Below are 20,948 nucleotides of genomic sequence, written 5' to 3' on the forward strand. Positions count from 1 at the left end.
TCATGTCCGACTCCTTGAGTTCTTATGGACTGTAGCCCGCCACACTCCTCTGTCCAGGGGATCTTCCTGAACCAGGGATTGAATCCGTATCGCCTGCATTGGCAGGCATATTCTTTACTACTGAGCCACCAGAGAATCCCAGTATACCCTTTAAAAGATAATACTTGTGAATGGCCAGGTGAGAAGAAAAGAAACTTACAAGAGCTGGCAAACTAAAAATTTTTATTCAGATTGTTTCCTACTACATAAAAGCTAGCTAATGATCTTTGCTATTTTTATAACTGTCTCTTAAGAATTGAATAACAGTGACATCTTTCTCATCGTGGTATTGTTGCCTGTTGAACTATTTCAGGCTTCCCTCACAGCTCAGTTGGTAAAAGCCTAAATATTATTCCAATTTAAGTTACATGTAAACTAGTCTGACTATTAATCGTACATAGATCAAGTTTAACATATAAAGGGAAAATATGAAAAATCAAAGGAATCTTGCTTGCATGCTTAGTTGCTCAGTCATGTCCAACTCTTTGTGACTTCATGGACTGTAGCCCACCAGGCTCCTCTGGCTATGTGATTTCCCAGGCAAGAATACTGGAGTGGGTTGCCATTTCCTCCCCAAAGGATCTTCCCAACCCCAGGGATCAAAATTGTGCTGTCTGTGTCTCCTGCATTGCAGATCGATTCTTTACCTGCTGAGCTATACTAGCATAAAATGGAGTGTGAAGTCTTTAGAAATTGAGGATTAATATTCTTAAATGACAACTTTCAAAGCAGGAAGAAAAAAAAAGTGTGATGCATGGAAGTCTCCTCCTGCTATTGTCTCTTTCCATGAAAATGCTTTATTTTCAGAAATCATTCATCATCTTAACTAAGATATGCCATGTGACCACCCCTCATCTCTAGGAAGGCTGGGAAATTTCACACTTCTCAAAGGGGAATAAGCTTAGTCATTGACTTGAATCTCTGCTGCTTTCCAAGTGGACTACCTTCCCTGACAACATCGCTGCCCACCTGAAACCAAAGTATTTTAATGGCTTTGTTAGCTAGAAAAAAAGGGCTGAAGACACTAACACAGAAATGTTTAAACAGGTCTTTTCAGAACTCCAATAATTACTTCAAATGCAATGTATTGAGAATTTTAAATAGCTAAAATACAGGCCAACATTTTAGAAAAGAAATGCTTCAGTAAAACCAAGTTGCTGTTGTGATAGTTAAAATATGAATCTCTATATACTCAATGTGATTATAGTTTACTTTTAGCCCATTGAGAAGAGGATTACATCATGAATTAACTTGGGAAATTCTCTAAGGTCATTCAATACAGCTCTGGGGAAAAATGCTTTTAATATCAGATAAGGGTTGTTGTATTGAATACAATTTGTTTTATGTATTATGTTAGAAAATATGTAACTATTATAGGAAATTACTGAAATGCAGTGTTAGGTTATAATATCAATAGCTTGGAATTAAGGTGAGTGAAATAACTTCTTGGCAGCAATTTATGTTTGAAAGTTGTATTTTCCGTAAATGCTAGGTATAAATATTTGCAGAAAAATGCATTTCTCATATCAAGTATAGTACAAAAAGCTGCTTCTCTTTTTTCTGTGATTTTAGATTTCTCATTAAAGAAGCTAAATTAGGTAATTTGTCATTATAGTTGCAACCATATATTAGATTGTTGATGTTTTAGCATTATAAACAGTCAAATCCCATAACTAGCTTTGGGATAGAAAAATCTAATAGTATAAATATAGTTCTTACCTGTACTCAACAGCTGATTAAAATGCACATATTAATCATTTATACCTTGAGTTCCTAAATAGCTTCTCTGTTAAACACAATTTACATAGGTAATGAATGAATATAAAACTATATAAAATCATGTAAAAACATATTAGAGTAAGGTATCATATTTCTGAATTAATCAAAATAGGATTTAGAAAATTAATTGGCAACATGCAATTTTAAACTTTTAATTTTATATTGGAGTATAGCCAATTAATAGTGTTGTAATAGCTTCAGATGGACAGCAAAGGGACTCAGCCATACATATACATCTATCCATTCTCCCCCAAACTCCCCTCCCATCAAAACTGCCACATAACATTGAGCAGTTTCCTGGACTATATAGTAGGACCTTGTTTTTCATCGATTTAAAATACAGCTGCGTGTAAATTTGATCCTAAACTCCCTAACTATCCCACCCCCATACAACCATAAATTTATTCTCTAAGTCTGTAAGTCTGTTTCTGTTTTATAAATAAATTCATTTGTATCATTTCTTTTTAGAGTTTGCAAATAAGGGATGTCATGTGATATTTCTTCTTCTCTGTCTGACTTACTTCAGTCAGTATGACAATCTCTAGGTCCATCTATGGGCAACATACATTTATTAATCCTACATCTAAGCCCTTGAATTTTTACATAATTTCCGGCCAAGTTTTAAAGTCATATTTGGGTCTGAAATCTTTTTCAACCCCTATCTGTTACAGGCAGTAAGCACAGATCCCGTCCCAGTTAAATTACACTATGACAAATCTCATGACCAGGTCTGGGTGCTCAGCTGGGGTACAATGGAAAAGACTTCTCCAACACTACAGGTAAGTCCCTTTCAGTGTGTCTGAGAAAATGATGATCTTTAAAACTTTCAGTATCTAATTGGGCATTTAACCATTTAACAATGATGTTCTTTCATCTAGATCTTCACAGAAAGGAAAAAAAATGTTGATACACAAATACATTTTTGGTTAGGAAATATTTTAATTTAGATGTTCCAAACATTAGATTTATATGCCAAAAGAATAACCTATAATGACAAAGCTGAAGCCACTGCATGGAGGTTGGGGTGATTGTGATGGATTGTTTGGCAATTTCCAGCTTCCCTCAAATTTTCTTGTTTTCATCTCTCTAGAAAGGGATGTGGGGAGTGTAGCTTGTGAAGTAGAGCCCGGGAGAGTTAGACAGAGTCTCAAAGCAGGTCTTCAGTTTTCTCCAAACACACAGGATTTCACTATCTGACTGCTGGTTCATTTCTAACTGGGGAATAATTACTGTCATTTTTGTAGAATTTGCTTATGATTTGAAATTGACAGATAGATGTATATATACATATATACACATTTTGACAATTACTTTTGTAGGGATGTTAAGAATCATCCCACACACTATATAACCATCTAAAAATGGGTTATTTCCCCCGAATGTCTAGTAAAAATATGCTAATAAGATTTAGCAAATTTTTAAAATATTTGCTGGGTAGAAGTGAAAGGTTAGTCTCACATCTAAAAATATAATACAAAATGCAGTATTTGAGAATTACTCAAAATATGACATACAATAAAATTTATTTACATGAAGAATGTGTGTGTGTGTGTGCATTTATGTATGTATAAGACAGATAGATGATATATAAATAGGTGATAGATAAGTTGGTGATAGATAGATAAACAGATATATAGATACATTGGCAGGAATAACAGGGTTTCTGAATCAGAGAACAGACTGTCTCTTACCCTTGGAACCTGTTAGCATTTATTCTGCAGCCCCTATCCCCATGGGGTGATGCGGTGAGAGTTTAGAGTCACCCTGAATAACTAGCACAGTCCTACTGACTCAAATCATGAGCCTCTAAGTTATTTTAGGTGGCTAGCACCTCAGTCCACCATCTCATGTGAGAAATAGAGATTGTTATTCTGAAATATATCCAAATCTTCTCCTGGAGTAGAGGAGTATGTCAGTATCCTGGCAATGTAGTAATTGGCTCAGAGGAATTAAGTCCCTAAATCTCTCAGGAGCAATACTCCATCTCCAACTTTCAAACGCATTTTTGCTATGCCATCATCTTTTAAGCAAACTTTTTGCTCAGAAAGACCTGACTCAGCAGAAATGTCAAAATATGTATGGATAATTGTCTCCCAATAAGATTATCATGAAATGTCTTCCAAAATAATGGGATCTAAGATTTATTTGAAAAAGAGAACTGATTTTCCTTTGGAAAAAATGAATTGAAACCGAACCCCATGGTCAAGCTCTCAGTTTTTCCAGTGTCCCTGTGCCATGATGGTGAAAGTCTTACATCTACAGACTGCTAGGTTATGAGGCTAGGAAGTACTTCTTTGCTCTAATGTTTGTATCTTATAATGTTACCCTCTTAAACTTGAACATGCACAACATTTTATCAAGGATCTGAAAGCCCTTCTCTGTGTTTTCATGTTGAAAATATAACTAAATCTGTATGTCTTTGTCCAGTCTGAAAGCAATATTTATTATGTATTATTTTATGTGATATTTATAATTGATTAATATAAACCCATAAATTGTCATAATTTTAAGTATTTAAGACAATGATTTTCCATCTACTGTTCTAAAGATAAAGTCTTAAAGATTTATCATAGTTATGTTTTTTTCTTTTCAATGGGCATTTATATCTTATGAAAACTTAAATTCTCTTAAATTCTAAAATTCATGTATCAGTCGTCTGATGTTTTACGACATAAATGCAGTGTCTATCCTACAAATATACAACAATTTGACAAGTAAATATCTCCAGTGAACAACTTGGAATAAAGTCCTTGCATTCTTCTACTGGTCTGGACATAAGTCTAGTCCGATGAGGCAACAGTGGGAAGTGGTGTCTCTGTTTACTGCAGGCATCGCACACAGAGAGGCAGGCAGCAGAACATTCTTAGAAATGAGCCAGGATTTTTGCAAGATTGCACCTATTGATCAAAGTGCATCCCAGATCAGTCTGTGTCCTTGCAGTCAGTAGACTCAGTCCCGAACCTGGCAAATCACCACTTCCAGCTCAATTCCAGAAGCAAGAAGGGCCTAGACCCATCAGGGGAAAAAGTCCAGACTGAAGGGAACTGGGGGTGTGGCTTTGCATATTTTACAATCTATGACAATGACAAATGCAGAAGAGAGGTTCAGTTAATCGGCCTTCAGGAGTGTGAATGATGTGGGATGCAATACACACATTATAGTATTGTTTGAGTATTAAATTCAGTGATGCCTGTAAACTACTTAAAACACATATTAACACATAGCAAGCTCTCCAAATTATTACTGCTGTTGTCAGTCAGTACTATTATTAATTTCAAATGCATCTACATGCATACTGAGAAATATACACCTCTGTACAGCCTAATGGAAAACAATTTGGAGAGTTCCTTTTTTATAACCCTGTTGAGTTTTATTATAGTCTTGTAGACATTATTATAAGTGGCTGAAGTCCAGTGAGGACTTTCTCACTGATACACATTAGTAAGATAACCATGAATAAAATAGGTACAATGTCTTTAAAGTTTAACCACGTACATTGGTTCTCTCTTCCTGGGCACATGGCAGGGGAAAAGGGTATCCTGGTTGGGTGGAGCCATATGATTAGTTCTGGCAAAATAAGTCTGCCATGAATAGAAATATGCAAGGTAGTTGGCTATTCTTTCTTCATGGAAAACAGAATAAAAATACTAAAAGCAATAGATATCTTGCCAAAGACCTCTGGGAAAGTAACAGGTATAAAACAAAATGTTTATTTTTAAAAAATAAAGAAGCAGTAAAGAAGTAAGGATTTGTTTCTGTTCTGTTTTGGTTTTTGATTGTAACATGACTGAACCTATCTTGACTGTTATAATAATTAATCTATTTTCTTGAACTTGGCAATTTCCAATGGAACCCAATGAAAGTATAATCATTGCAATGAAGAAAAATTAACCTTTTGGGGGAAAAAACTAAAAATAAAAATGATATTTACTTCTGTCTTAAAAACCAAAGGAAGACACTCAGTTTTGAGGGAGAAAAGTCTATTAGGCAGCCAATAGTTTAGGATGTTTAATTTGGTAACCACATGTAGAAAGGGTTTAAAAGAAGTAAAATAAAGGCAAGAAAGTACATACATTAAAAGGCTCATACAGAACAATGGCTATGAAGAAGAGACAATAGGACAAATGTGGAGGTATGAGAAATCAGAAGGAAAAACAAAGAATTTGATGCAAAATGGGATAAAAGAACTTACATGTAGTGATCTTTTCTTTAAAGAAATATGAAAGTTTTAAAATCAATTAATGGTGAATATTTGAAAAAAATCTCTTTGATTAAAGTTGCTTAAATCTATTATTTTCAATTTATTAAAGGAAAAAATAAAATATAATGCAACCTAAGATTTCTAACAGCAAAAATATTTCAAATGATATATTTTGGAGTTTTCTTTCCTATGTTTCCAACTATGTTCTATAGGAGGGGAGTTTTTTATATATCATTTACTCCCCAATAAAGCTATGAAGGAAGGAAGGAAAAGGGAGGAACAAAGAAAAAGAAACAAATTTAATAATTTTCATCATATGTATGCTTGTTTTTATTTTTCTTATTAAAGCAGTAACATTTTTATAATATAGAAGTTATCGATGTACAAATTTATTATATATTTTAAGCAGAAATTGTTCAATAAAAAAGGTTTTCCATTTTTTCCTTTTTAGAAACAGAAGTTTCTACATTGAAATTAGCAAACAGAATTCCAATTTGCTTAATAATACACTAATATTAAGGTTTAAAATAAAGAGTCTATGCAAACAAATGCCAAAGGTTTATTTCATCTCTGATCCTATTAAGGACATGCTTGGCCAGGATCTAAACACAATGTTCTGTTTAGGTGATAACCCTGGCAGGTGGGAATGTACCACACCACACCATCCACACCCAGCCTGTGGGGAAGCAGTTTGACAGGGTGGACGATTTCTTCATTCCCACCACCACACTCCTCATCAACCACATAAGGTGAGCGATCTGATGAGCGTCATGTTTTAGATTTCTCTCTAATTTTGATAGAAAGTCATGGGGAAGCACCAAAAGAAAAATTCTGTTATACAACAAATACACACATAATTGCACTCTGATTAACTTTGTTTCATCTGCTTGATGAACTTTTGCTTATCAACATTAGTGATGAATTTTCTGTATTCTAGTCCCTCTTATATATAGTGGAGAATTGAATTTATAAAGGTATGGCTGCATTTTTAAATCAGTTTTGCATTTAATGTTTTTTGCAAATTGTCTTTAAGTTCTTCTGATTAGGTTTTTGCAAGATGCTAAAATTTGAACTTGGTTGAATTCATTTCAGAGAAGAGAACCAATCTCAGAAAAATCCATTCAACTTATTATAATAACATTCTTGTATCATTTTACCCATAGAGAAACAAATATAACATTGTATCAGGATGTATAGTAAGTTGAAATGAAATATTTAAGGTCTGCACTTCGCGAAAACGTGTTTATTCGTTCAGTCTCTCAGTGTATTCACAAGAAGTAAAAGAGTAAATACTTCTAACAATATCACTTTAGAGTATCACAGAAGTGGTTTAAATGTTTAAAGTGGGAGACTTTGGATATTTACAATTTCTAAAACTAATCAATATTTTATTGATTTATTGAAAAAATGTAAAGTATTGCTTAGCAATATTAGTGAATCTTAACAAAACAAATATTGTATTTTCTTTTTCAAGAGAATTTGGTTGGGGGGAGACTGCATCACATATTTTATATGAACCATTATTTGATCTTTGTGTATATTTGTTCCCCTTGAAGTAAAGTGAAAATTATCTTGTCTAAAAATTGGATTTAAGAATTCTGAAACAGTACAAAATCAACTTGCAAAAATAAAAAGGGAAATTCATAAATAACAGTTGTGGCTCACAGTCAAGGTTTTATGTAGAAACTGTTCTTTGGGCAGCCATGAATATGTTTAAAAGAGTTTAATATATTTGTCAAGCAATTGTTTATTGTTTTCAGAATGCCGATTATATCCCTCAGCAATAAAGTGATTATAATGTGCTTCACATTTATTAACTGTTTTCATGGAAAATAAGTCGAACTCAATGAAAATTCAGCATATTTGAAAAGCATTTGCATAAAGAAATAATCTTTAGGTCTGACTGCAAACACTGGAAGAGTTCAGAGACTGAAGAAATCAGCATAGAAACTGAAAATGGTCCCACCTGCTGAGATACCGAAAAATATGTAATGTTTTCATCCTTATTTGATGAGAACAAAGTTTATTTAATTGACATTGAGTGTTATGTTTAATAAATATCCTTTTGCTATCTTCAAGTTGCTGATAAATTTTTACTAGTAAATCATTTAATATGTAGCATTTACTTTTATTTATCTCGCTATCCTATTCCCTATTATTGTGTTTAATATACTTAATATAGTTTAGTATAGTTAATATACGTGTTATCAACTTTGCTTATTTTTTAAAGTGCACTATTTATACAATTATTTGAGTCAAAATTCCTATATGTAACACTACTATGGTTAATAATATATCATTTGGAGTATTTTTTCCCTATAGCAAGTAAGTTATAAAATAGTTACCAGAGTTGGGTCTGGATGCAATAAACACCATGTGTGGTTCTGTGTTTGTATGTATAATTGATATCCTGTCAGAACATATCTTTTTAGGGTCAGAATGATGACTACATAGCTGAAGTCAGAGCTAATAATTATTGGAAGATTATGCAAATAAGGTTAACACATATAAAGCAAATTTTTTTGGTTATTTCTATATTTTATAATAAACACTGAAAAGTATTGCTTGAGGATATTTCTAAGTTCCTTTATTTCTTTTATACATATATAGACAAATACATAGATGTTTTGACAATACTTGTAAGAATTCTAAATTAAATTATAGCAATTCTACCAGCATATGCATGCATACTTAGTCATTCAGTTGTGTCCAACTCTTTGTGACCTCATGGATGGTAGCCTTCCAGGCTCCTCTATCCATGGGATTCTCCAGGCAAGAATATCAGAGTGGGTAGCCATCCCGTTCTTCAGGGATCAAACCCAGGTCTCCTGCATTGCAGGAGCCACCAGCTCCTGAGTCACCAGGAAGCTCCACCAGTATAGAGTCCCAGTTTAAGGAATATGAGTGATCATCATAATTCCTATTACATTTCACAGTAATTATCACTATTACTAAAGTGAAGAGAAAGTAAAAATTAGCATGTATTTCCAAAAATAAACTGTTGAATATGTAAAGAATTTTTAACATAATGAGGATTTATTGCATATGAGGAGAACCTGAGGGATAAAGTCTTTTCTCCTAACAATTCATGAAACATTTTATCCTACCCAAATGTGGCTTGTGTTATAAGATTGTTCTTTTCATGAATTGTATTTTTCAGAATTTGAGGCTATTTTCTGACTATTGTATTTGGTGTAAATTCTAGGCCAGATAGAAGGTCTGATGCATAATATGTATTTAGTTAATATTAGTTCTCTTCCTCTGACCCTTAATTGTTACCAGACCCAGGTCTGGTTGCTCACTACTCAAAATCCATTAAAGAAGCCAGATTGATGGAAAGGAAAGTTTGCTTTATTTTGAATGCTGGCAGGCAACCAGGGGAGAGGGTGAATGCTTGTCCAAAGACCAATTCCCTTGCCCAAACTTGACTGTCTGGGGGCAAGAGCTTTTATAGACAGAGAAAGGGGAGTACAAGCAGAAACAGCACCATCAGCGCTGATAGTCATCTTGATATTGGTCATTGGTGGTCTAACCAGGGTCATCTTGATTGTTTTGGAAACAGTTAGTCTTTAGCTCCAGGGTCAGTTTGTTCCCATTTCTTTGAGGTCAGTTCTTGGAATCGTGGCAGCTCATGTCATGGCTACTACGTCTGGTCATTATGTTGTTAACTTCTTCCACCTCGTGGGGGTTTCAGTATCTATAAGACAGCTCACAGATATGGCTCCAAATATTATCTATAGCCTCTGAGGAAGGTTTCCTGCATAGCTCAGTTGGTAAAGAATCTGCCAGCAATGCTGGAGCCCTGAGTTCATTTCCTGGGTCTGAAAGATCCCATGGAGAAGGAAATGGCAAACCACTCCAGCATTCTTGCCCGGAGAATCCCATGGACAGAGGAGCCTGGTAGGCTACAGTCCATAGTGTCACAGGAGTTGGAGAGTTGGATACGACTTAGCGCTGTCTTTCTTTTGAGGAGGCACTACAGGTCCTTGACTGTTTAAAGGGTAAACTATTATTTTTTGTTCTCCTTTGATGGTTTTTTATGTTTCTGCTTTTTTCTCACTTCTCTGATTAAACTTCTTTGACTAAAGCTTTTCCACAGACAAAAGGCAGGCTGAGGACATGGGGGCAAGGACCATAGGGTCCTGATCTGTTTCATTGTCACACTAATTTGCTTTTCTCTCAGATAGCTACTCTCTCATTTCAAATTATTTATATTCTGCATGTCTGAAAAGCTTCTGGCCAAGTGTCAGGATTTTATATCTGTTTTTGAAACCTGAACTGTGTTCACCAGTGTTAAATAGAAATGTGGAAACAGAGATTTGGGTGAAGTGAAAAAGGGTAGTTTTTATTGATTTGTCAGGCAAACGAGGCCACAGCAGGCTAGTGTCCTCAAGACTATGACCTGCCCTGGAGTGGGTAGTGAGGAGTTTTATAGTGTGTTCATGGACCAGGATGTGATCAGCTTATGAATAATTCCAACATTAGTGCCAATAATGCCAATATTAGTTGGCATCATTGTGAAGTTTTAAGCATTGTCAACCTTCTGTTTTCAACCAGTCTAGGGTCTATGTTCTTGTGATCAGCAGTTCTCATCTGCTGGAGTCCACTTCCAATAAAACCAATTTGGGAATATGTGTCAGGTCTTTATCTATATCTTTCAAGAAATTAGTAGGAGTTTGGTGATTCTGCCATGTGGCTAATTTATAGTCTCAATTGTTATGTTCCTGGCCCAACAACTATTCTTTGTTTCTACATCTTCACATTTCCCCTTCTCTGCTGGTTCAGATGGTAAACAATCTGCCTGCAATGCAGGAGATCAGGTTTGGGAAGACTTCCTGGAGAAGGGAATGGCTACCCTCTCCAGTATTTTTGCTTGGAGAATTCCATGGACAAAGGAGCCTGGACAGCCCTTCAATAGGGTCGCAAAGAGTCTGACGTGACTAAGAAAGTCACACTAACTCTTGAGTCAGTGTTTAAAAGACAGAGACACAGGGACTTGTGCAAGGTTTTGTGTCCTTAGCCCTTCAAAACTGGTAGGCACTTAATTCATGTTTCTCATAAGAATAGAAATAAAGAAGTAAGTGTTACACTTGTCCCTAAATCCGACTACAGAGTATTGAGGGAGGATAGTATTTCTTATGCACCCGATTTCTCAGCAGCTAACACAATATCTGACAGGTGGTGGGCACAGCATCAAGCACACAGGAATGGTTATATGTGGGGAAACAGTAAGTAGCAGTAAGAGGAACTTATGTCTCTTGACAGATCCCAGCCTGATTGTCCCAGCAACACCATTTCCCACTGGCTATTGTGAATTCAGCTTAATTCCTTTCTTTCCAGGAACTGGGACAACATAATGTGTTAATATTAAGTTACCCATAATAGAAATGACAGAACTACTCATAATCTGTACTGTAGCAAGGGCTGCCCTGTGATTAGCTACAGTTTTGCTAAAAGTTTTTTGTTGTTGTTTTCTCTCTGCTTTGTTTCTTCTTTATTTTCTTTCTTTCTTTCTTTTCTTTTTTTTTTTGATCTATAATTCTCAGGCTTCTTTCATCTCTAAAATAAATAAAAATCAAAGAACTTCAGAGAAAACAACTTCCTAATTCTATATTAAAAGACTGATACTTATAATCATGCAGTTTAGAAAAAAAAAAAAACAACCAAGTCTTCACAAAATTTGGAAAGTCATTCAACTTTTAAGACAATTTGAAGTTCTCAGCACTTTAAAATTTCTTCAGAGCCTGAAGTAGGTCTGTTTCCTAGTAGTCTGAGGAATTTGAATTTCAGGAGATTAATTTCCATATTTATAAATGCCTGAGAATGGAATCTGGTACCACTGACTCATCCAATTCCCTAACTGAATTCCACCCTATTCTGAGTGACATTGCCCAGGCTTCATGCTATTACTTCTATTCATATATTACTCTATAGCAGGAGAGCTTAGAAGAGGTTATTATTGAAAATACCTTCTTTGGGTTTCATTTATCCGTTCTTTCTCTATAAAAGGGAACCCTCCTACACTGTTGGTGGGAATGCAAACTAGTACAGCCACTATGGAGAACAGTGTGGAGATTCCTTAAAAAATTGCAAATAGAACTCCCTTATGACCCAGCAATCCCACTTCTGGGCATACACACCGAGGAAACCAGAATTGAAAGAGACACATGTACCCCAATGTTCATCGCAGCACTGTTTATAATAGCCAGGACATGGAAACAACCTAGATGTCCATCAGCAGATGAATGGATAAGAAAGCTGTGGTACATATACACAATGGAGTATTACTCAGCCGTTAAAAAGAATTCATTTGAATCAGTTCTGATGAGATGGATGAAACTGGAGCCGATTATACAGAGTGAAGTAAGCCAGAAAGAAAAACACCAATACAGTATACTAACACATATATATGGAATTTAGGAAGATGGCAATGAAGACCCTGTATGCAAGACAGGGAAAGAGACACAGATGTGTATAATGGACTTTTGGACTCAGAGGGAGAGGGAGAGGGTGGGATGATTTGGGAGAATGACATTCTAACATGTATACTATCATGTGAATTGAATCGCCAGTCTATGTCTGACGCAGGATGCAGCATGCTTGGGGCTGGTGCATGGGGATGACCCAGAATGATGTTCTGGGGAGGGAGGTGGGCGGGGGGTTCATGTTTGGGAATGCATGTAAGAATTAAAGATTTTAAAATTTAAAAAATAAAAAACTAAAAATTAAAAAAAAAAAAAAAAAGAATCAAAAGATTAACCTGTGTCTGGACTAAACCAGACATACTGGTAATACATACAGTTGATTGAAATCAAAATGGTCTCTAAACTGTTGTGTTCTGGCTAATGAACCAAGCTTGCATTCTTGTCTCTTTCTTGAATGTGAGTGCTTGTCCAGGAGATGGTTCAAAAATACTCTCGAGAAGCATGCAGCCATTCTATATGCCTTGTATTTATTAGCTCTAGTTGTGAATATAGTTTTGTTGAACTAAACTTCCTGAAAGATGAGAGAGGGCAGTTACACTTCTGCCTCACCCAGAAAAGTAATTCCTACGCTTCTGAAAGGAACTGATTAACACTTTTTGACTATAAGTTTACAGATTATTAAAACTCCATAATAGATATTTGGTTAATCCATCTCCCAAATATTTAGAGAAAATATAAATCACTTGAAATTTAATTAATAAAACATGATTTTCTGATGTTTATTAAAATATGTTGATTTCAATTATTCCACAATTATAAGCCTTTTTGCTTTCAAGTAAGAATAAAATGGGTTTCCCTTGTACCTCAGCTGGTAAAGAATCTGCCTGCAATGTGGGAGACCTGAGTTCTATCCCCTGGTTGGGAAGATCCCCTGGAGAAAGAAAAGACTACCCACTCCAGTTATCTGGCCTGGAGAATTCCCATGGACTGTACAGTCCATGGGGTTGCAAAGAGTCAGACACAACTGAGTGATTTTCACTTACAAATAAAACATTTCATATCTCATGTTCTGTTACTTTTTTCAAAAATAGGTCCACTGCATATTCAACAAATGACATATTTTTCACATTAATAATTCATTGTGCATTTCAGTGAACTGGCAATGTATATTAAATAGGCATTCTTTTTTTAGACTGACAGTTCATAGAAAATTTTCTTTAAAAAACTTAAATTTCAACAAGTCATTAACAAACCATGAATCATAGTTCAAAAGTTGGAAAGATTATGTAGTTCTAAGATGTGTATTTTGTAATGACCTGAAAAATATAAATTTCTTACATGAGGAATTTCAATTTGAACTCAAACAAGTCTCCAGATAGGTAAAAAATTAAAAGAGACTATTACATATGAAAATGTGTGTGCAATTCTCAGAAGATTCAATTATGTCTATTTAATGTCATAAAAATTAAAATTATAATTCATTATCTTTTTAATCAAAAGCAAATGTTTATTATGTTACTCATAATTTGTATCTAAAGAACTAAGTTATTATATCATTTTATATATATGTCTGAATTGTATAGCCTACTACTTTTAATTTCTTATGATATGGCTAATGTATGGGAATTTAATAACTTTCATTATAAATTTTTTAATTAGCCAGAAATTAAAAAGTAATTTAAAAATAATTGTATTTTTTTTTCCAAAGAATGGTTGTGTTGCAATGGCTGGGTTACACATCAAATCTCAGAGAGAATGGATATTTGCATAATTGATTGTGTTTTATTTGGAGGGCCATTCTGGAGACAGAAAAGTTTAAATGTCAGTTTCCTGTTGTAGTATATGTAATTATTGCAACTTTCTGTGCAAATGCTATTAGAATTTATCTACATGGAATAAAAATGATAAATCTGACAGTAATTTATCATTTATCACATTTTTAAAAATCTCTGAATGAAAACTGAGGGTAACGAGAATTGACATGATAGAAGGCAAAACTGATGAAGAGGCAGAGAGTCAGGCAATGAGTGAAGGAATATTTCCACCGGATCTCCTATGAAAAATCTTAGATAATTCTTCCAAAACTGATTTTTTTGGTAGTAGATAGGGGGGGAAAGTGATTACTACAAGGGGCCAGTGTAGTTCAGAGCAGAGGACTTTGATAAAGCTTAGTGCAAGACACTGAGAAGGCCAGAAAGTAAAGCTACAACAAATACAGAAATTAGCAGAATTCTTTTTGGAAGATTTAGTTGTCATGAATAACAAAAGAATAAAGATTACTGCCAACATATTTTTGCTTAGATAAAAGGGCACAGCTAACATTTAGGCTACTTAGAGCTCTAAGTAGAAATTCTTAATATTTTCACTGACTAAAATAGTACCTTTGATACAATTGAAAACAGGTTTCAATTGATGAAAAAAGATGTATTTACAGTCTGACCCTCATAACCTCTGCAAATCATACCTCTCTCATCTCTTGTCCTCTCTCAAACTGGAGGGCAGCTAGAGTTTAATCCCAACTGGTTCAAATAGGGCAATGTCAATTGGCACAGAGGATGCTTCGAGTAATACAAGAAATAAATCATTTCTGATTTATGTATCTACCCCAGAACTTGTTCTGTAAAAGTCAGAAGGGAAGATAGTAACTTAGGCAACACTATCGCTATTTAAGATGTTTTAAAAATCTTGCCTGCAAAAAAAAAAAAAAAAAAAGTCTTCCCTGCGCTTGAAGTCATCCCTCAATACCACCATTTGAACTGACTGCCTAAAATTTCAAACTACTTCCCCTTTTTGTTTGGATTACATTTCTCTAGAAATCTACCTGTAAAGTACTTCTATTTCTTGAGAGGAAAATGAAGCAGTTTCGCGGAGATTGGGTTAGGGTTAGTCTTAGAATTAATGGATATAGTTGGAAGGTGTGTGCGAGTGTGTGTGTATTTCAATGAAGGATTACATGGCAAACAATAAGATGAACAGTGTGTCTGTGCATCACAGTGAGAGGTAGACCTTGAAAGCAACCAGCACTTACATAAAAATCTGAAAATGACAGTCTCCAAAGTTTTGTCTTCCTCTGGACTTGACCTTCTAATGAAAGCAGACAAATAAACAATGAGAGTCCCTAAATTTCCTTGATACTCCTGACTTCCCTATCACATACCCCAGGGGTGAAACAGATTCCAGTGAATGTCTCAGCTTGGATAGAGAGTTCAGGAATCTTATGAAAGTGGACCTCAGGGAAGGTCTACTTTGTGTGCGCTGGAAAGGATAAAGGTAGCAACTGGAGATACTCTTTTAGGCCACTGCTTGCAAAAAATATGGCAGTGACAGTCTAAGGGCTTATCCAGAATCAGATCTGACATAATCTCTGTACAGCCAATGGCTGTGTCTCCACTCAAGGAGCAGGCACCATTCCGGTAGTCTGCAGAGAGGTCTACAGCACTCTTTTTCTTTATAAATTGTAGCAAGAAAATGATTACAAACAGATTGGTTTTGGTTTGTTTTTTTTTTTTTAATTTTTAGTTTTTTATTTTTTAAATTTTAAAATCTTTAATTCTTACATGCATTCCCAAACATGAACCCCCCTCCCACCTCCCTCCCCTGAACATCTTTCTGGGTCATCCCCATGCACCAGCCCCAAGCATGCTGCATCCTTGATATGTGTTTCCTTAAAGCTTCTCCAAGGGAACAATAAACATTCTGTGAAAGTTAAAGTATACCATTCTCCTCATATCTTATCAAATCTGTTAAAGCAAGATTTATATATATATATTATTTTTATATATTTATATATTAATTATAATATATAATATTATATATTATATAATATATAATATAATATATAATATATAAATTAATATATTTATATATTATATATATATATATATGTATTTGGCTGGCCATATATCAAGAGAACTCTATACTTGTGACTTGATTCATGGACAGGCCAGGTGTATGAAGATACAGTTTTAGCACTAAAATTGTCTGATTACATCAAAAGCCAAACACATCAGAAACTGAAAATATCAGTTGTTTCATGCCTTTTTAGGAAAAGTATACCATCAGGATGAAGAGCAGCAGTTAAAATTGTTTCCAAAAATGGTTCCTAGATAATGATCTTGCAAAATCGCTGTTCAGTGAGGTTCAATTTTTCTATTGCTCCCTTCCGTCTTATATGCTAATTCCTTCCACAGACAGAAATAAACTAACAGAAGGTATTATATTCAGGAGCTGGAACTTTTTCTATCTAGCTCTGCTTTTAGTGAATATATGAAACACTTGGAAATCCTGAAATCATGACCTTTGCTTTCTCAGCTTCTCTGAACTTCTTCCTTCCTTGTCTGCTCTATGAAAACACAAACTCTAGATCGTCAGGACTTCTTGAACTCTTAGACTCTCAGGGCCTAGTGTGCTATCTTTACCAAATAAAAAAAGGCAGATATAAATTGTTTATTAAACAAATCTGTACTTTCAATACTACATATCCCAGGTGACTCAGTGGTCAAGAATCCGCCTGCCAATGCAGGAGATGCGGGTTCAGTCCCTGGGGTGGGGAGATCCCCTGGAGGAGGAACTAGCAGCCCACTCCCATATTCTCATTTGGGAAGTCCCATGGACAGAGGAGCCTGATGGGTTGTAGTTCCTGAGATCACGAGTCAGACATGACTGAAGGCACGCACATGCAATTCATTGTTGGCATATGCTCCAGGATTCTTACTAGGGTTCAAAGTTTCTTCTATTCAAAAATGTGATAACTTTCTTCACCTTATTTCTTTTTTTTTTTCCAACATTTAGTTTTTTATTTTTTAAATTTTAAAATCTTTAATTCTTACATGCGTTCCCAAACATGAACCCCCCTCCCACCTCCCTCCCCATAACATCTCTCTGGGTCATCCCCATGCACCAGCCCCAAGCATGCTGTATCCTGCGTCAGACATAGACTGGCGATTCAATTCTTACATGATAGTATACATGTTAGAATGCCATTCTCCCAAATCATCCCCCCCTCTCCCTCTCCCTCTGAGTCCAAAAGTCCGTTATACACATCTTCACCTTATTTCTAAAGGAGTAAACACACTACTGGTTCACTGGATTTGGTTTTATTTTAAACAGTACTTCCCACATTCTTTGGCATATTGGTAAACCCACACATGGAGAATAAAATGCCTAAGACAGAAAATTACTGAGTGCTTGCAGCCTAGTGGTGTGTGTGTTTTGTGTGTGTGTGTGTGTTCAGTTAGCTATCTGCATTATTTCTTGAGTGAGATAATGTCTGATCCCCTACTTGGTCTCTGCCCCTTATTAGCAGGCTCTATCTGAGTCTTATAAGGAAAGAGCCCAAGATAGATGAACCAAATAGACCAACCCCTGTTTGACAGAATATTCACTTAGGTTACTATTCTTTATTAGTATATAATGTAATATTTATCCCTTATAATATTTTTGTCATATGGGAAACAAGTGAAAGTGAAATTTGCTCAGCGATGTCCAACTCTTTACAACGCCACAGACTATACAGTCCATGGAATTCTCCAGGCCAGAATACTAGAGTGGGTAGCTTTTCCCTTCTCCAGGGGATCTTCCCGACCCAGGGATCAAACTCAGGTCTCCCGTACTGCAGACAAATTCTTTACCAGCTGAGCCACAAGGGAACTCCAGGTTGGATTTAAAAGCAATGTATATTTGAAATCTATGTATTCCATTATTTTTAAAAAGGAAGTTTTATACAGGTATGATTAGCAGACTCCAAGCTCTAGATTTTAATAAAGCCTCTGACTAGATTAATTCTACAGCATTTTTTACTGAAGAAATCAATGGAGCACTAATAACATGTAATTTAGAAACACTCCACATCACAGATCTGCCTCTCAAGTTTTATTATGCAAAGTAAAATACCTCTTGCTTCTTCCCTCAGAGGTCCTTATGCTAACTCATCAAAGTGATCCGTAAAACACAGAGCAGTCCAGCTGCAGTGTATACATAGCACAATCCCACATACTTTTCCCCTCTGCCCCATATGACTTGAGATTTTGCTGGAAATGGTAAAACAAACTTATTTTACCCTAAACAAATAAATAATAGACTGTCTAGATTTCTTGGGTTTCTTTGTTTGACAGTTAAAACAAACTCAGATAACAGTTAAGATACATGAAGAAATACATCACAAGATATGATATAATGCAATACTTCACAAGATGAGGACAGAACTCACACTGAGAACTTAAGAAATTTCTTATGTAAATCTAATGTGCACATTGCCAGGATTTATTTCATATGTAAATGCAATAGATTAGAAAACAATATTTTGAATGAAGCAAATAAAGCATTAACTAGTTCTTATAAAATGTGTATAGAAAATAATGTATGGCAAAACCAATACAGTATTGTAAGGTAAAATAAAGTTAAAATAAAAATAAAAATAAATAGAAAACAGGAAAAAAAAGAAAATAATATTGAGGTTTTTAATTCTGTTTTTAAAGGGATTTGTTATTTTCCTGTTGAAGCAAAATGATATATTTTACCATAGCATCTAGTTTTATGATTCATGAAGTTTTACTTGAAGAAATATCTTTTTTAAATGTTCAAACTTTAAATACAAGTATCATATTAAAAAAAAAAAAAACCTGCCTTTTGAATGAAAGACTCCAACTGTGGCTCAAAAAGCAATGCTATTAAATAAATAATTTTATCTTTAAGAGCACATACATAAATTAATGATAGCAGTCAGTAGAACATTTTAGAACATTTCTGGGAATGTTGCTAAAATGTTTATTTCATATATATATATATATATCTCATATTTTTCTCTCTTTTTTTGCCATATAAGAAAAATTATTTTAAATGTAAAATTAGTGGTAGTGGTAGGTGTTCTGTAGAAGGACAACACGGGGTTCACTGATATTATCTTTACAATAATTTGAGGCCGTAAAAACTATTTACAGGAGTTTTTATCTATGTAAAAACTATCCCCTGTGAATTCACTTTAACATTTTGTGCTCATTTAATTTTGTTTTAAATCTGTAACTGTAGCCTGTCTCTGGTTACCTGTGTAGGAAGAAGAAATTGACTAATGAGTCAATCAAAGAATATATAGACAAATAGATTCCTTTTTTCTTTCAAATTAAAGATGCTCACTTGTTATCTTGTTATGTTACAGTGTTATGTTATAGTGTTTTATTTCTTGAAAAAAAAATCATTCAGCAAGATGTCAGTTTTTAAAGTTCTTTGAGATGTGATTCAAGCAAGAACTGAAGGACATGAAAAGGATGTCAGAAAGCCCTAAAATTTAACTATAACAAAAGAACCTACCAAATTAGTTAATGGAATAATCTATTAAATCAAATCTGTCATCAGCTGTAAGTAGACATATTCACATAACCAGGTGATAACATCAAACGGCAAGGGTTTTATTCTTCAGTGTTTACACCAGCATGGTATACGGTATACAGGGCTCACAAGATGAAAAAAAAAACAGCTTCAAGGGAAATAAAAATAATAGTTGCCTTAAGTGACTCTTAAAACTGTTTAGTATGCCTAATATTTCTTCTGTATTTAGTTTAACTTTTTTCTGTACTATAGAAACATTATCTTTTTTGCCGTTTTTATTTTGAGAGGGGAATAGGTAATGAAATACGTAGATTTTTATTCTATATAGACATCTGATTTTCAAGGAAACCAATATAAAATTTTAATAATTTAATTTTTTGCCATAATGTAGCAGCTTATTTTATGTTTATGTAATTTTTGAAATGTAAGTAGTCTTTAGTATCTTTGTAACAAAAGGGAATCAGAGTTTGCCTGTGCTATGAAAGTAGCTGCTGATTTATGTAACTAAGCCAAGAAAATTCTAAAAAATCTAGACTTTTTTCCTTAATAACATAAATCAAAATTAGTCATCAATTAGAATAAAAGGAAACATTGCTTTTGTTTAATTAAAGTAAAATAAAAAAAGTTTTTGAAATCTGAATAATTTTTAATTAAAGAAAATGGACAAGACTCATTTAATTGATATCTGAAAATAATTTGAACATAAATGATTAATTTATATAAAAATTTTTGAAAAATGTTTCAATAGATCATAGATACATGTATCCTTGTTGTTGTTGTTCAGTTGCTAATTGTCTTGTCTGACTCTGTGACCCCTTGGACTGCAGCATGAGTATCTTAATATTGACTAAATATGCCTTCCTGATTTTGTGTAAACTTAATTTGCTTGTCATTTTTTAACATTAAAAAACCTCTGCTGCTGCTGCTGCTGCTAAGTCGTTTCAGTCGTGTCCAACTCTGTGCGACCCCACAGACAGCAGCCAACTAAGCTCCCCCGTCCCTGGGATTCTCCAGGCAAGAAACCTCTACTTCCGTCCAAATTTTCATTACAATGAGAAGTAAAGAGATCTAGTTCAAAAAGATTTGTTTGGACACAAATGACTTTTTAATAAACGTAAGTAGAGTGGAATATAAACCATTTGGCAACAGTCATTTGAGATATACATTGTTTCTATAACTTA

General features: G+C 34.5%; 1 protein-coding gene across 3 annotated transcripts in view; it reads left to right on the forward strand.

Annotated features, from left to right (window-relative positions):
- Window positions 1-20,948, forward strand: part of FSTL5 (follistatin like 5) — an 873,413-nt gene that overhangs the window by 796,833 nt on the left and 55,632 nt on the right. For all 3 annotated transcript variants that reach the window (XM_069557498.1, XM_069557499.1, XM_069557500.1), the window contains 2 exons: window positions 2,490-2,597; window positions 6,644-6,768. In XM_069557498.1, the coding sequence (XP_069413599.1) occupies window positions 2,490-2,597; window positions 6,644-6,768 (233 nt within the window). The remainder of the gene's footprint in view (window positions 1-2,489; window positions 2,598-6,643; window positions 6,769-20,948) is intronic.

Source organism: Ovis canadensis, chromosome 17 (genome assembly GCF_042477335.2).
Source record: "Ovis canadensis isolate MfBH-ARS-UI-01 breed Bighorn chromosome 17, ARS-UI_OviCan_v2, whole genome shotgun sequence".
NCBI lineage: Eukaryota > Metazoa > Chordata > Mammalia > Artiodactyla > Bovidae > Ovis > Ovis canadensis.